The 17,278-nt window shown below is 38.9% G+C and overlaps 1 protein-coding gene across 3 annotated transcripts in view; it reads left to right on the forward strand.

Annotated features, from left to right (window-relative positions):
- Positions 1 to 6: 6 nt before the first annotated feature.
- Positions 7 to 17,278, forward strand: part of Ube2q2 (ubiquitin conjugating enzyme E2 Q2) — a 58,857-nt gene continuing 41,585 nt past the window's right edge. For all 3 annotated transcript variants that reach the window (XM_004628701.2, XM_023712620.1, XM_023712621.1), the window contains exons 1-3: positions 7 to 356; positions 10,911 to 11,012; positions 16,618 to 16,722. In XM_004628701.2, coding sequence (XP_004628758.1) covers positions 177 to 356; positions 10,911 to 11,012; positions 16,618 to 16,722 — 387 coding nt within the window. In that variant the 5' untranslated portion in view covers positions 7 to 176. The remainder of the gene's footprint in view (positions 357 to 10,910; positions 11,013 to 16,617; positions 16,723 to 17,278) is intronic.

Consider the following 17,278-nt stretch of genomic DNA (forward strand, 5'->3'; position numbering starts at 1 on the left):
CCGCCTGCCGGCGAGTCGGTCAGTTACAAAGGCCGCCGCGCCCGCCCTCGCCGTTTTCGCCTCACCGCACGGCCCTGGGCGGACGCGGAGCCCCAAACGCGGCCCTGGCCGCGAGCGGTCGCGGTGACGGCGCCCCCGGCCGGCTCCCTCCGCACCCCGCCGGAGATGAGCGGAAGATGTCTGTGTCGGGGCTCAAGGCCGAGCTGAAGTTCTTGGCGTCCATCTTCGACAAGAACCACGAGCGGTTCCGCATCGTCAGCTGGAAACTGGACGAGCTGCACTGCCACTTCCTGGTGCCGCCGCTGGGCAGCCCACGCTCGCCGCCGCAGCCGCTCACTCTGCACTGCAACATCACGGTGAGGCGGCTGGACAAAGGGGACCCCCGAGAGGCCCCGGGTTCCCCGAGGGGCGGGGCTGCCCCTTCTGCGGCGAGCGGTCCGGTCAGGCCCCGAGAGGACGGCTCGAAGCTCTGAGGGGAGCAGGCGGAGGGTGCGTCCTCCTGGCTCTTGGCCCCTCGCGGCCCCCGTCGCCCTCCTGGGGTCGCCTTGGCCACTCTCCGCCGGCCCTGGCACTAGTCCGAGCCCTAGTGGGGCGGGGAAGGAGCCCGTAAGTTTTAACGACTTGTGTTTCCTCAGGTCTCCCTCATACCCACGTGCTCATGTCTTCGTAACCCTGAGCGCGGACTCGTTTTAAGGAATAACGACTTTGGGACCGAGTTACCCGGCCCCGCGGGCCTGCCTTGCGCACGGGCCGCTGCAGGTGCGAGGGCGCGGCTTGTGCGCGCTTGGCAGGGCAGCAGGGAAGTCGCCGGGCTGCCCAGGGCGCGACCCGGGGCGCCCGAAGGGTCGCTCAAAGACGCGTTCATTGCTGTAGTAAGTCCACTAGAACCCTGGAACCTGGTGCAACACCGATTCACGTGCTGAATAACTTTTCCCCGGTGTCTGTGAGGCTGTTACGCGGTTGATGTTAGGTTTTGGGCCCCAACGCAGAACACACTGTCATAACTTCAATAAAGGTGATATTTAAATATGGCTAACACCAAATCTGTTGGCGTGGACGCCCTCTGGTGAAGTCAGAGGGTATTCAAGGGCCTACAAGGAGGGGGTAGTTTGCAGACTTTGGAGTTACACTAATTAACTTTAAACTAGTTACCAGACTCTCTAGGAGATGAGTATTGTATTCCCCAAAACAAAACAAAACAAAAAAAGTCCCCATTGCAATGAAGTGTTTAGTGAGGAAAGAATTCACTTACTGAACATGATACTAGAGTTTCAAAATTAGGCAGACTGCCTCAAGAACTCGGCATTTGGGTGGAGAGTTTTACACAATAGGATAACTACCGTGATGTTAGAAGAGCCAAAGAAATCAGCTAATTTTGATTTGAGGGGTAGTGTAGCATAAAGGTTTTGAGAAGGTGAGTATAAATTTGGAAGTCTGGTGGTAGGGCATTTCAGGCAGAGGAAACCCCACCCAAACAAGACACTGACGGTTAAGAGTGGTTGCAGACAAATTCTGCTTAGATTTGAGAAGCCCAGGCTTTTGGGTAATGAAAGATTTTCCATACATGGAATAACAGTAGTGAACATCAAGTAGCTAACAGTAATGGCTGTTAGCTTGGAAGGTGATTATTCTGGTAGAAGTTGGGGTATGGCTAGGAAAAGGTAGGACTGGCTAAATGATAGCATTTGTAGGCTGTGGGAGTCACTAAGTTACTCAGGTAAATTGGGAGATGTGGCCTGCTATCCAGGACTAGAAGTGGTTTCCTGTAGAGGTTGGCATTAGAAAATATATTGTGGTTTTGGTTATCCCAGTGGAAAGTGGGGTGGGAGTGATTCCAGGGTGGTTTTTAATGCCAGGGGTACAGGGATTCCCAATGTTTTGTGATGTTCAGGCTGACTGCCACATCCAGTAATTAATTATCCTACCTAAAATGCCAGCAGTGCTCTGGTGAGAGTCATATTGGAGGCTGATAGTCTGCCACAGACAAAGGTACTGAGTGATGACCTGAATTAGATAGTGGTAATGGAAGTGGAATAAGAAGTGAAATTAGAGGACTGGGGGGTGGGGGTGTAGCTGAGTGGTAAAGCACTTGTCTAGTGTGTGGGGCATTGGGTTGGATCACCATCACTGGGAAAAAAATAAAAATAAAAAAGCATTAGACACCCTCAGGGAAAGGGTGATCTGGCAGGGGCTAGTATAACAGTACTGCTAGTAGGAACTACTAAAATTGAGCCGCTGGTGAATTAGATATATCACTTCCTCTGTATTTCAGAATGTGTCTCTAAAAGGTAAAGACTATAAAGTAGGTATTTTGGAGAAGGCTACAAGGCTTATTCCTGTTGGTGCCATTTACTTAAAGGGACAAAACAAGGAAAAAAATGGAGTTGTATTTCAAATGCTAGTACTTGTCTACTGGGTTTGAAATTTATTCTGTAAAACGTTATAGCTCATTAAAAAAATGGTTTGACTTATTCTTTGCTTTTTGCTCTTTAGGCAGCGCAGATATTTATTGAATTCTATATGTGAGTCCTGTCTCTGCTTACAAAAAGGCATTCTTTTGATTTGTAAGAGCTCAGTGAATAGTGTGTCACTGGGTATTTCTTTATACATGTGCTTGCTGGTTTGTGAATAATCCTCTAAAGGTATTTTGCCCTTGTTTAGACTTCATTGTCAGCTGTGCTCTTGACCCTGCTCTCTTACCTATCCCAGTCCATCTTTTCATGTCTGACTACTCCCTGACTGTCCTTTAAGGCTTTTCTAGGTCATGTTTGATTCATGGTGATATTTCCTCTCTTCTTTAGTTTTTACTATTTCTGCTATGGTTATGTTTAATATAAACAGAATATATTTTATAGTTGAGAGTGCTTCTGTTTTCTTTTTTGAGACAGGGTTTCACTGTGTAGCTCAGGCTGCCTTTGAACCTGATAGTCTCCTGCCTCGGCTTTCCCAGTGTTGGTTCTACAGGTGTGCAGCACCATGCCTGGCTATTTCTTTTTTCTTAATGGTAACAGGGAGACTATTCTATAATTATGTTTTATGCTCTTTATCTCCACTCAATAAATATTTTACTGACTGTGGCCATCAGTTTAACAATGTTCTATTTGAACTGAGGTCTAAACTATCTTGAAAGGTAGCTGCCAAGTTTGTCAAGTGTAGAGATGACATCAAGAAAATCATGGGTAGAACATAAATATGTAAAAGGTCACTGAGGGCTTAATAGAAGATCTGAAATTTGACTACAAATGAAAGGTAGGTGGCAGACGTAAACATACACACCCACAATATAGGTTTTTCTCTAGATCAAGGAAATTGAGCTATTTTTACCTGTTTCATAATTTTTTCTGGTATTGAATATAAAAGGAAAACAGTACTCTGTTCAACCTTAGGGTATGCTCTTTATTTTATTTTTTTGGTGCAACTGGGGATTGAACTCAGGGCCTTGTGCTAGCAAGCACTTATTCTACTGAGCTATCTCCCCCGCCCTGTTTAACCTTAGGGACTCTTTCTTCATCCTTATTTTCTGTGAACTTGTGATAAGACAGACTGTTATGCCAACTTAAGTATTGTTTTTCCCTTTTCAGTAAACAGACCTACTTACCATCAGTGTTAGCGTCTGGTTGTTAGTTTCACACCTAACAGCAAAACAGCTTGTTTTAATGGCCTGTGTGGCTTTACTAGGAGCTATTATTGTCTATGGCTTTCTTTCAGTCCTTTTGAAATAGTTAATATAACTAAAAACTCCACTTTATGGACTTCTCGGCAGTTGGGACCTCTTGGTAGGGAAATGTTTTACAGTAAATAAGCTGCCTCACGAAGTAAATTAGCTTCTAAACAAAGGAAACAAAGAGATAAATGCATATATAGGACAGCTCTTTGGCACTCACCTGTACTTTACAAATATGAAAGTGGTAACACCTATGGCTGAACAGCACTTTATTTTGAAAATGGTTTTATAAACAGCTTGTGGGAAATAAGGCATTGCTCCCCCACCCACACCTTTACACTGATAAAAAGTAGTCCAGCCAAAGTTGTTCAGGGCACATTGTGAATAAATCTTGACTAAGGAGTCTAAGACCTTTTCTTTGGTTTGCCCTTCCAGGGCAAATCATCTTTACAAATTGAACTCTTAGAGAAACATATGGAAATACCAGAACTGTCAGGTTAAGCTCCTGAATGGTACTTTCAAGGCAAGGAGGAATCATCATTTTCATTTGCTTTTATTTGACTAGTTTATAATACTGGGTTAAATTCTTAATAGTTATCTATCGTCCTCCATCTCCACTTCTGTGTCTTTCTTTGAGAAAAATGGAGAAGAGATTTACACTTCTGATTTATGAATGGTTTTTCCTTTAATAACTTGTGTTGCTTTGTTGTTTTTGATTAAACTGAGACCTGGAAAAGGGTAGTATAGGATGTCCGCTAGTTGAGGGGTGGGGGTTGAAATGGTCACTGCCCAGTGCAGAGCATTACTGGAGAATAATAAAGCAGGGCGCCCTTTTGTCCAGGCCTTTGTCACTGTGTCTGTGATTTGGTGGAACCCAGGAAACCATCCAGTGGGCTTCTGCAGCTTAGGTGGCTCAAACCCTTTTAGCACCATTGTTTTCTTTGCCACCATTGACAGTTCACTTAGAGTGACAGTTCACTCTCAGTAGCTGTAATTTGCTGCCTCTCTTTTGACTATTTAAGCATTTTATATATAAATATATATATGTATATATGAATATGAATATATATGCATTTAGAAAATCAACTATTAGTATTTTTACGATGCTTTTTTTTTTTTTTTGGCTCTGGGATAGGTATTCAGTTGTGATAAAAGTTCCTTGAAAGTGTTCCACTTAGGGTAACTTTTATAGCGATAATTACAATTTCATTACATCAGTGAAACCTGACAGCACTAGACAAGTAATAGAATGAAAGAGTTACAAAGGTTCTGAACAATTAGATGCTTGGGTAACTTTTCTGTATTTGTCTTTAAAATTTTCATAACTGGTAAAAAAAAACTGTGGTAGAAGCATTTTAATGTTGTCAGTAGGAAAAACTTCTTGGAATTTTTGAGCATCATGTAATGTTTAAAATCTGGCATGTTATATCGTCATTTGAACTAGAACTAGTAAGAATATTATCTTTTCAAGATAGGTATAAAACTTATAGAAAACAAAACTTATGAACTTTATAAATATTATAAACCCTATGAAATTATAAAGCTTAAAATGTAAGGAATTGAAAATATTAATAGATAGACTTAAATATTTATCACTATTTTACATTCCTTTCAAAGTAGGTTGTCTCAAATATATAAAACCTTAAACTTGAATGAGGTAGGATTTTAGTGTCCTTTGAACAGGTTTTGTGTCAAAGAAGGAAGGGAGCAAAACATGCCCCAGAGGATCTACATAGCTTAATAGAGATAGGTAAAGAAATGGGTCTTCTAAGAAAGAAGTGTAGAGGCTGGGGAGAAGGGAGAAGGCAGCAGTTCTGTTTTTGTGGCCAAGACTCCTTTATGTTTGATCTACTGAGATTTATTATTAGAAATTTAAAACATATTAAAAACATTAAATTTATCACATTTTTAATCGAAAAAGAACTCTAAATTAAAAGATTCTAGTGAGACTAGTAGCACGGTCTTACTTTTTTGTGAATTTCTTTACTGTGTAATTTGCTTCAGCATTTATTGTGATTCACACAGTCACACACATGCACACGCACAGTCACACACACACACACAGAGGGTAGGCATAGACAGGATCTTGCTATGTAGTCCAGGCTGGCCTTGAACTCATGTCATCCAGGCTGGCCTCATAACTGGCTCTCCTGCCTCAGTCTTTGGTAAGCACTACTGCACTCCACTGTTTTTTGTTTTTTTTTTGCGGAACCAGGGATTGAACTCAGGCCCTTGCGCTTGCCAGGGAAGCGCTTTTTCTATTGAGCCATCTCCCTGGCCCATGCACTCCACTGTTGTATGATGAACTGTTTTGATTGAAATAGTGTGAGCAGAGTTCAGCTCTGCCACAGATACTTCTTTGGAAGAAAATATTTTAATAGCTTTTTTGATAATTATGATTATTCCTTTTTGATACTTTTACAAAACCCTTTCTTGAACTTTGAATGGGTCTTTTATTCTTGCATAATACTATAACATGCATTGGCCACTTGAAATGACATCTTCTTTTTTTTTTATAAATTTATTTTATTTTATTTGTGTGTGTGTGTGTGTGTGTGTGGCCAGCTTTGCCCACCAGGGGGCGGGGCTGGCTGGCATGTGGTGCTGATGGGTTGAACCGCGGTCCCTGTGCTTCGCTAAGCTTGTTCTAAGTATGTGCTTTAGACCACTGAGCCATCTCACCAGCCCGAAATGACATCTTCTAAATGTTGATATATTACATAGTAGTAAAACGACAGTTCACTTAGAGTGACAGTTCACTCTGAGTAGCTATAATTTGCTGCTTCTCTTTTGAATATTTAATCATTTTTTAGATCACAAGTATATGTATGCAGGGCCAGCCAAATAGCTCAGTGGATTAAAGCTCCTGCTTAGGCAGATGCAGGGGGTGGGAGTTTGATCCCTGGGCCTGCTGTGCCGGCCCCGTCCCCAGGGTGCAGTGAGACAGTGAGACCGTTATTGAGACTAGGCGTGGTGGCGCAAGCCTATAATCCCAGCACTTGAGAGGCTGTAAACAGGAGGATGACTACAAGTCCATTCTACGCAGTGAGACCCTGTAGACCCTGTCCTAAAAATACAAAAAAGCAAAAAACGAAAACAAGTATATGTATGTATTTTTAAAATCAAGTACTGTTTATTTATATGATGCTTTTTTTTTGCTCTATGATAGGCATTCCATCAGTCTCATAAAAAATACTCAAAGCTGTCAAGCTTACAATGATAGCACTGTTCCAAAATTATAATTTTTTGCTAGAAAGATTGAATTTTATTATTGTCAACATATACTGTTCTGTTCTTTGAAATGACACTCTTTCTGTGTTCATATTTGAGAAAATATGCCAAAAATCTAAGTTGGAATGGCCATTGTTGTTTGTCTGTTGAAGTAAAAGTATTAATTCATTGACTTAGTTAATTGTAGGTCTGAGTCAGACAAGTACTTTTTTCTCAAGTATTCTGTAGGGGTGCTCAGTATACTTGTTTCATCACTTGCAGTATTAAAAAGATATATTCTAAGATCAAAGTTTAATAAAAATAATTCTTGCAATTTCACCATAGACACTCTTTTAAGTGAAACTGACTTTTTACCCCAAATACCTCGAGTGTATGGCTAGAGTCTGACATCATTGCTTTCTCTGTTGGAAGGTTCCACCAGTGTTTCCCACTACTGTCTTCATACAGTTAGTGTAAAAGTCAGTACAATGGAAAGAGCAATTCAGATCTGAGTACACTATTTTTTTTTAATTTTTCTTTTTTGAGACAGTGTTTCACTATGCAGTTGAGGCTGGTCTTCAACTCACTTTATAGTTGAGGCTGGCTGATTTTTTTGTTTTGTTTTGTTTTTGATCTGGGCATTCTTATAGGAACAGCTTAGACCTGGGCTCTGTGGGCCTCACTTTGAGAACCATTGAAACAGATGCTCAGATCTACTTCATATGTCTCTTCTCACATGCAGGACTTAGTACATTTGTTGTAGGTAGTAACTAAGCTCAGATAATTTTTTCTTTTTTTACACTTCACAGTGTGGTGGGTGGTAGTTCCCATCTAGAATAGCAAGTCATATTTATTTTGTTTATGCAGAAGTTTACTGGACAAATGCTAATCTATATAATGTAGGTTAATCATAAATGTAGGTTTTGTTTTGTTTTGGTTTGGTTTTTGGTACTAGAAATTGAACCCAGGGCCTTTGTTTTGAGGCAGGGTCTCATTAAGTTGCCTAGGTTGGCCTTGGTTTTTTCTTTAAAGAATGTTTGGTAAATGTTTTAAAATACTCAGTTCTTGTGGCTTCAGCTATATCACAGTTGATATTGTAGTTTGGTTTTTTTATGTATTTAGTACGGGGTCTACAGGATCTCACCATGTAGATGGGCTCTCTCCTAGTGATCCTCCTGTTTACAGCCTCCCAAGTGCTGGGATTACAGGCATGTACCACCACACCCAGTCTCAATCTCCATCTCAGTGTGCTCAGGGGCAGGCCGGGAGATCAAAGCCCTGCTCCTAAGCGTCTGCCTAAGCAGGTACTTTAATTTGCTGAGCTATTTGGCTGGCCCTCAGATTGTAGTTTTTAAAGCAATGGCTCCTCAAAACTGTGCAAGATTTTCCTTAATTGAACCTACTTATTCTGCAGCTAATATCTAGTAGTATTTCCTATTACGTAGCAGTAAATGTCTATTAGTTGAGTGAAAGCATGTAATGCTTAGTTTATTGATTTTTTTTTTTAATCAATGTACCTCGGTATTTAAAAAAAAAATAGTAAGGGTCAGGGATATGGCTCAATGGTACAGTGGCTTCCTGGCAAGTGCAAAGTCCTGAGTTTGATTACTGGTACAAAATAATAATAATAACAACAACAACAACAAAAGCTTTTCTTGGTAGTGGGTTTGTGTGATAGACCAAGTAGCCTAAGATGACAGATGTCCTCAGACAGTGTGGGTCAGGAATCTGCAGTTACCCTGTGTTCATTGGTATAGGGCTGCTTGGAGCAGGGAAGGTGTTAGCAGAGACTACAGTTGTCTCAAAGTAGACACATACTGGGAATTCTTCTGTAATTGTGTTACTCAGAAGGCTGGAACACTGACTAGATGTAGAAAACCCTATTTTAACATCTATAAGGATTTAGAGACATGTATTCCTTGGTTTTATTTTTAAGGTTTATAGTTAGGCTTCAAGATATTAGAAGTGCAGCTTTATTATATTAAAAGTCAGAAACATAGTTGATGTCAGGGTTCATCACCTTACTACACAGTGCAGGGTGTTGGACTAACCTGATGCCTTTGCAGTCCTTGCTGAAGGGGCCTGTCCATGTGGCAGCTGGTTTCTGGCAGAGGGATTGATAGAGGAAAGCAGGAGAAGCTGAGCAAGATAGATGTTGTCTTGTTCAGAGGTGGCTTTTTACTACTTTCGTATTCTAGTTGTTAGAAGGGAGTCACTAAATCCAGGGAAGAGAATTCTACAGGGGAGTGTGTATCACGACATGGATGAACAGACGTGGCTATACCTGGAATGGCTGTCTCCTAACACTGCTCCTGGGGCAGCAAAAAGTGAAGCTAGACCACGCCAGCCTTGTGTTGCTGTTCTGTGTTCTTCCTTCTAAAATCTTCTGTACTCATTGTGATTGATTGATTGATTGATTTGGAATTAGATTCTATGGTATAGTCCAAAAGAAATGGAAAGTTAGGGGATAAATTTTAGATCTGTTTGGTAGTAGGAAAAATCTCAAAGTAACTTTTGTAATTGTGTTACTCAGAAGGCAGGAACACTGACTAGATGTAGAAAACTCTTTTATAGCATCTGTAAGGCTTTATAGACATGTATTCCTTGATTTTATTTTTAAGGTTTATAATTAGGTCTCCAGATATTAGAAATGTAGCTTTATTATATGACCTTTATTTAAAGGTCAGAAACAATAGTTTGACTCTATACACTACTTTAAGTTTTTTAAAAACTTGTTTTTGCTTTTGGGGAAATTTATTATGATTCTATATTTTAAAACTTTTGAAAAACATGAAAGCTGAAGAATTCAGGCCATGACAGACCTTTGTGAAGGAAGGAAGCCTGTTCTTCTTGGTATTTGAATACCATTTTTCTTTTTTTAATAAAACAAGTTTTTCACAGTATATTCTAGTTTTCAATAATACTCTTTGCATACTGATTTTAGACTTTAAGTTCTATGACATGGAATTGATAAGATTAAACTATAAAACTTAATAATTTTATTTTTATTTTTTATTTTTTTCAATTTGGAAGCAAATATTTTATTAACTGACCAAATCATAAAAACACCATGGTAGATACCTTAGTTCATCCTTCTAATAAGCCTGCTGACCTGCTCTTCCGTTTCCAGCATTCTTACCTTCCACAATGTGGGTGGTTATTTTCTTCATTCCACCTCATAGAGATGATAACTTGAATGGCCACAGGAAGTTATTTGCCTCTTTGAAGCACTTTCCAACAGTGTAGATCTCATGAATCAGATCCCCCATACAGATAATTCCATATTTACCAAGAGATTGAGCAATCAATGAATTATCTGTTAAGACAATTTGCTTCTTACTGATTTTGCTATTGCCACGCTTATATATTAGTTCCTTTACTGACTTCACGTTTGGGTACCCCCATGCAATGTATGGCTCCACAATTCTCAGCATGTTAATTGAAGCCTTGTTGAGCATAACGAAGGTACCATTGAAGATTTGGCGAAGGTGAAGAAACTGCAACACCTTGCGGACCTTTGGGCTCATACCATAGATACCCCTGATCCGGATGACAAATGCCAGTTTGGGCTCTGCAGGGACATAGAAGTCACCAGCTTTTCTTGCCATCCGGATCTCAGTTCTGTACATCTGTCTGTACTCCTTATGACAAGGCCTGGCTTTTTCATAGATGAGCTTCCTCCTCGCCTCGCGAAGCCTTTTCTGGGCAAACTTCTTTCTCAGGCGCTGTATCTTCAACTCTGCGAAATGTCTCCACTTTTTCATAAGGGTTTCTGGCACAGCAGAAACCTTTTTTTTTTTCTTCTCTTCTACACCCTCCATGGTTCCAGCCAGAAAAGAGGAAACAATTTTATTTTTTAAATTCCATAAAGAGGGATTTGGTTCTCCTCAAATGGATGTTACTGTGTTACTTTTCTTCATCCTGATCATTTTACTTGAATCCACGATCACCATGCCATTGAGTGGCATAATTTAATTTCATACCAGTTTATTCTGTGTGTGAATGGGTATAACAGTGCTGTCTCTCTTTGTCACAGGAATCTTATCCATCTTCTTCACCCATATGGTTTGTAGACTCTGATGACCCAAATCTGACATCGATTCTGGAACGTCTAGAAGATACTAAGAGCAACAACTCGGTGAGAAAATAAGCCAGGCTACTTTCTTTTTTTCTCATGAGTGTTACATATAAAACTTACGTGTTAAGAGGTAGTGTGATAGAGAAGAATGACTAATCTTAAGAGAAATTAAAGGTCAGCATTTGTTTTTGTTTTTGTAAATTCTTCAAGTTCTATTTATTACCTAGTTTCTCTTTTGTTTTTTCTCACAGGAGAAGGCATGCTTTAGAGTAGGAAAAGTAGGAGTCTCACTTCTCTGCATTGTAACCATTAGGCTCAGCAAACAATTTTGTTAGTGACCATTAACCAAAATGGGAAGTAGAAAAAGGGAAAAATAAAGTTGAAGGAAAATAATGATAGAGCAATACCAGTACTCATAGGGAGTTGCTTTTTTTCACAAGGGCCTATAAATCTATAGTGACAGTCAAAGATATTCAAATGGAAAGTTTGTTTTGCTTTTTAATATATAGTAGTCTTTCCTTATCTGTGGATGATACAACCAGAACTGCCAGTGGTATCTGAACTTGTGGATAGTATTGAACCCTCTATGGACTATTTTTTCCTAACTTAACATATATATGATAGTTTAACTTATACATTAGGTCCAGTAAAATGTTGTTAATAATAGAGTAGAACAATTACAACAATATACTATAATAAAAGTTATTTAAAACTTACATATGTTTTTTTCTGAAATTTCCCTTTAGTAGTTTTTGAACCATATTTGACCCTAGGTAACTGGAACTGGGATGTAAAACTGGAGAGAAATAGGGATTTCTACGTAAAGAAAAATAATCTTTCTATTTTATAAAAGTACAAAATCTTTTTTCTTTGAATGTGAACTTCTAAGAGTTCATTGTGAGAAAATTAGTAAAATATAGACAAGCCAGAAAGAAAGGGAAATTAAATACCCTTTTACCTACTGTGACCATTATTTTTTTTTATGGCCATGATTGACATGATTATTTTCTCCTAGTTTTTTTGTTAGTATACCCTTATACACGTATACACATGTTTAACCAGTTGAAGTCATATTCATTCTAAATAATCTTACATCCTTTTAAAAGTCACCTTTGTATTTTCCTATAGTGTCATAAAGAAAAATAGCAATCATTATTCCCAGGGAATATGATTATCAAAAAACCCCAAAACACAAAACAAAACAAAAATTGAAAACCAATTGTAAAAAATACAAATTTTAAGACAATGGGTTAAATTTATTATGTAAAAATCAGTAATGTTCCTAATTTTCAGCTATTGTTAGACTGTATTATGGTATTGTATTGATAATCACAGCAAAAAAGTGTAGGAATAAACTTAGATGCGAAGGGCTTATATCAAAAAAACTACAAAATTTTCAATGTGGAATAAAAGACTTGGATAGCATGTTCTTAGATGAGCAGACTACCATAATATAACTGTCAGTTACCTCTGTATTTCCATATTCATTTATAGACCCAATGTAATCCTTACACATTTAGTTTTGGAACTTAGAGTTTAGGAGAGCAGACAACAAAAAATAAAAATTTCAAATGGTAATAGGAGGCTTCCTCAACCAGATATAAAAATATAGTATTGTGATCGGGCTTTGGATAAGACAAATGAAATAGAAACTGTAATTAGTCAAACAAATGCTTATTAAAAGTAAGCTAAAGGTGGCATTTTAACTCAAAAAGGATAGGATAGATGATTTTATCGTGTAGGGAGAATTGAACACCTGGGGGAAGATTGTTTAACGTACGGTTTTTATCAAAATGAATTATAGATGGCTTAAACACATTTATTCTTACAATTAACAGAAGAACAGAATGTCAGTTTGAAGATATTTTAGAAATTAAGGGGGCCAGCGAGATAGCTCAGCGGGCTAAGTGCCTGCTTAGGCAAGCACAGGGACCAGGCACTTGCCCACCCTGGGCACGCTGAGCTGGCCACTGAGAGCAGGCATGGTGGTACATGCCTGTAATCCCAGCTCAGGAGAGGCTGAAAACGGGAGGATCACTACGAATCTGAGCTGTGTAGTGAGACCCTGTACCAATACATTTAAAAAAAGTTAAGGCTAGTATGGCGAGTCATAAAGGTAAGAGGTAAAAATTAAAATTTAGAGACATGTTCACATGTCCACCAGAGAAGGATGGCAACGAATGGTAGATATAACCTATTACGGCTGCCAGTTTTAAAAGCTTCTGAAGACCTAATGATTCCACTTTACAGTAGCAGAAATAAGTGGAGTTATTTTTCAGTGTCTAAAGTGTTACACCAGGGCTGGGGAGAGATAGCTCAGCTGCATAAGCACCTATCTGGCAGGTGCAAGGTTCCAACTTCAACCCCCACGTGATGTACCTGCCCTGGGGGCATGGTGGCATGTGCCTGTAATCCCAGCGCTGGGAGGCTGAGACTAGAGGATCACTACAAGTCAGAACTGTGTAGTGCTTGGGTCAAAATGGTGGGCTGCCCGGCTTAGTGCAGCCTCAAGCTGGGGCCTGGAACGTATTCGGAAGTGGTATTACAATGCTGCAGGGTTCAATAAGCTGGGCTTAATGTGAGATGATACACTAGATGAGGATGAAGATGTAAAAGAAGCCATAAGAAGGCTTCCAGAACACCTTTGTAATGACGGGATGTTTCACATTAAGAGAGCCCTGGACCTGAGCACGAAGCATCAGATCTTAGCTAAAGAGCAGTGGACAAAATATGAGGAGGATAAATCCTGCCTTGAGCCATATCTCAAAGAGGTTATTTGGGAAAGAAAAGAAAGAGACGAATGGGCAAAGAAGTAATCACATAGTTGAAGTCTGTGGATGCAACTATCTTCAAAAAAATTTTTTTTCTTTTTTTGCAGAACCGGGGATTGAATTTAGGCCTTTGTGCTTGCCAGGGAAGCACTTATTCTACTGATCCATCTCCCCGGCCCCTCAAAATATTTTTATAAACTTGGTTAACCCTAAAACATACAGTTCAAAAGTTACCTGGTCTGCAGATACCATACCTTAAATAAATGCCTGTTGTATTAAAAAACTAAAACAAAACTGTGTAGTGAGATGCTGTATCAATAAAAATTTTTAAAAGTTACATCAAAAAGTAGTTAAATAGGAATAAAAATTATATGAAAATATAAATATTGTTGCATGAAGCAAAAAAAGTCCCCATTCATTCTTTTTTGTAACTTCTGAGGGTTTCTCATAGCCTGCTTTTTAGAGACAGCTGTAGGTTTTAGGGGCATTTTTGTTGTCTTACTTTTAATTCCTTAACTCATTATCATCTAGATTCTGCCTTTATTGTTGCACAAAAATTTGTGTCTTGGTTTTCCAAGCCAGTGATTCCTTTTTCAGTCCCAAAATGGACCCCTCTGCAATATTTTGAACTGGTGATTGTTTCCTTGGTGAAATATTCTTCCCTTTAATATTTATGATTTAGTATTCAGCAATAAAGAGTTGGTTAAATATAAATTAGGATATTAGGATGTATAGTTGTATGATAGAATATTCTGTTGTAGTTAAAAAGAATGCAGCCAGTCTTTCCATAAGAGCAGCATAGGCAGTTCCAATTTATACTAATACTGACTGTCACGTACAGTCAGTCCTTCTTATTTAGTGTTGTGAAAAAACTTTTCCTATGTGAATACAGAAGCTGTTAATAGAATATAGAAAAAAATTAAAATCCTGATTGTTTTCTTTGGGAGGCTGTTTGATGAATGATGGGTATAAAAAGATAAGGCATGTCTGTGTCCTCTGGGAACTGATGCTTTGCTGAGGACTTCTGTGAGACAACTGTCTCTCCTTTTATCGCCTGTTACCTTCCGAGGTCTCCTGAATTCTTCCGTGGTGTACCTCTTCTTTCTTTTTCCATTCTCTTCCACTCTCGTTACTTAGGTCATGAAGTATGGCCCAGAAATTCCTTAATCTATATCTCTAGCTGGAATGAGTATGTTTTCCTACATGTATCAATGAACAGAGAATCTCACTTGGATGTGCCATAGTGCTTAAAATGATCATGTGTGAGGTTGAACTCTATCCTCGGAGCGCTCTACTGCTTCATGATGTGTTCCCCTAATCATTTGCTTCATAATTATTAGGGAGACAAAATGAAATCATGAAACTGGCTACTCGTGCCTGATAGGAGTTCTTAGAGTTCTTTACACTTTTCGTTGCACAGCCCTCCGGAAAAGTCTAGTAAGTTTCAAAAACCTGTCCATCCTTCTTCTGAATATTGCTTAAATCCTTCTTAGGATCTTAGTTTCTTTTTTTACCCTTCAAATACTTTTTTGGGGGATGGGGGGAATGCATACAATGACATTCTTGGCAGATGTACTGCCCTGTTTTCCTTGCCCCATAGTGGGGTGCCTACATACTGCCTCTTCCCCAACGCTCCTGCAGCTCCTCCTGTGCCATGTTCTGAGAGTCCAGGGCCAAGTCCTGACCCCTCACCTGACCTTCCCTTTGTATTTACCATGGAGTAACTTATGCGAGAGAGAACCAGCCACACTGGGACTCTTGCTTCCTTTTAAGTGAGATGATTTTGTTTGATTCTAATTTACTGTTCACTTTGGAAGGCCTGTTCTTTGTTTGGTTTAACCCGTTATATTCTTTTTCTGTCAGAAACACTGAGAAAATTGTTTCTAACCAAGTGAAGCTACTTTTTAGCTCCCAGTTGAGTCTTAAGTGTTGCCCACTGTTAACTATAATTGCTAAACTTATGTATTAAAAACATTTTAAACAATGAAAAATTTGTGTCTGTGATTTGCGTTGCTTAAAGCAAAGGTACTTACTAAATAATGTGGGTTTTAAAATGAAATTAATTCAGTTTTCCTAGTGAAATCCACCTATTCCTGCCCTTGCATTAAATTAAGCAACAAGTGTTTTCATAGAAAGCTTCATTTAGTCTTTACCATTCTGAGAAAGTTTTAATTTGTTTTACAGGTAGGGAGGACTCAAGCTCAGGAAGTTACATACCATAGCAAAGGCATTTATATTCCAAGATGCTATTACATCATATTTCCCTCTATACTTTTAAACGAATCTGACAGTAACATGTAATTTTATGATCTATTTACAACAGCTTTTTTTTTTTTTTTTTTTGATACAGGGTCTCACTACATAGTTTGGACTCATAGTGATCCTCCTGTCTCAGCCTCCCCAGCATTGGGATTACAGGTGTGTGCCACCATGCCTGGTTTTGGTGGCCAGCATAGCGTGTGGTACCAGGGATTGAACCCAGGTCCTTGCACTTGCCAGGCAGACACTTAGATCACCAAGCCATCTCTCCAGCCCTTCACTTATTTTTTATAGCTCATTAAATGCATGAATGTTCTTTTATTTGAAGTTGTAACTTTCTAAGAAAATAAATTAACTAGGAATTTCACAATGTCTGGAACTTTTTCCTTTGCCTTTTTGTTGATACTATTCTGCTGTATAGCTGTTGTATGGATTAGACCTAAGCCATAGCTACTTCTTCCCTTGATAATAACTGTCTCGTACTAGCAGCCCTTAAAAATACTTGAGAATATGGTATTATTCCTAGGCTGAAGTTAAGCATAACAAACTTTTTCATTTCTTTCTGAATTGATTGCAGTAATTGTTGCATTATTCATGTCTTCTAAAGGCTTTTTAACATGTTTATTTACTTGTAGCTTCGTCAGCAGTTGAAGTGGTTGATATGTGAGCTCTGCAGATTATATAACGTGCCTAAGCACCTGGATGTTGAGATGCTAGATCAACCACTACCCGTGGGTCAGGTAAAGTAAAGATTTCCCAGTGTTCAAGAGCTGAAATAAATTGTCTCAGTTAAAAGTAAAAATAGGGTTTTGGTTTTTTTTTTATTATTATACAACTTACTTAGAAGATTTTTTTGTTTGTGTTTTTGTCAGGTTGCTTTAGTTGTATTTGAAGTACTAAAAGTAATATTTTATTCTTGGGAGCTGCTGATATTTACTGTCATAGGCAAACGAATGCTCTTTTGCCCCAGTGTTTTGTTTGTGTTAATATTTCTGATTCTGTAAATAGTCATTGCTTAATGGACTACTTGACTTTGGTTGTTATTATCTTCGCTTAATTGCCAAATGCTTAAGACCTAACCCAAATGCTATCAATTCCAGTAGGGAAGGTGAATTGTTAGGTTTATCTACTTAGGTTTTCCTCTTGTGAGGATTTAGCTCTTATACGGTACTGCTTACTTCTCCTAAAACCTTACCTTTAGTTATATGAATAATCACTGGTTTATTACTAGGATTTTTTAGGATAGAGCCAGGTTTTCTTTCTTTAATTTTTCTTTCTTTTTTTTTTTTTTTTTTT

This window comes from Octodon degus, unplaced genomic scaffold, assembly GCF_000260255.1.
Source record: "Octodon degus isolate 3935 unplaced genomic scaffold, OctDeg1.0 scaffold00026, whole genome shotgun sequence".
NCBI lineage: Eukaryota > Metazoa > Chordata > Mammalia > Rodentia > Octodontidae > Octodon > Octodon degus.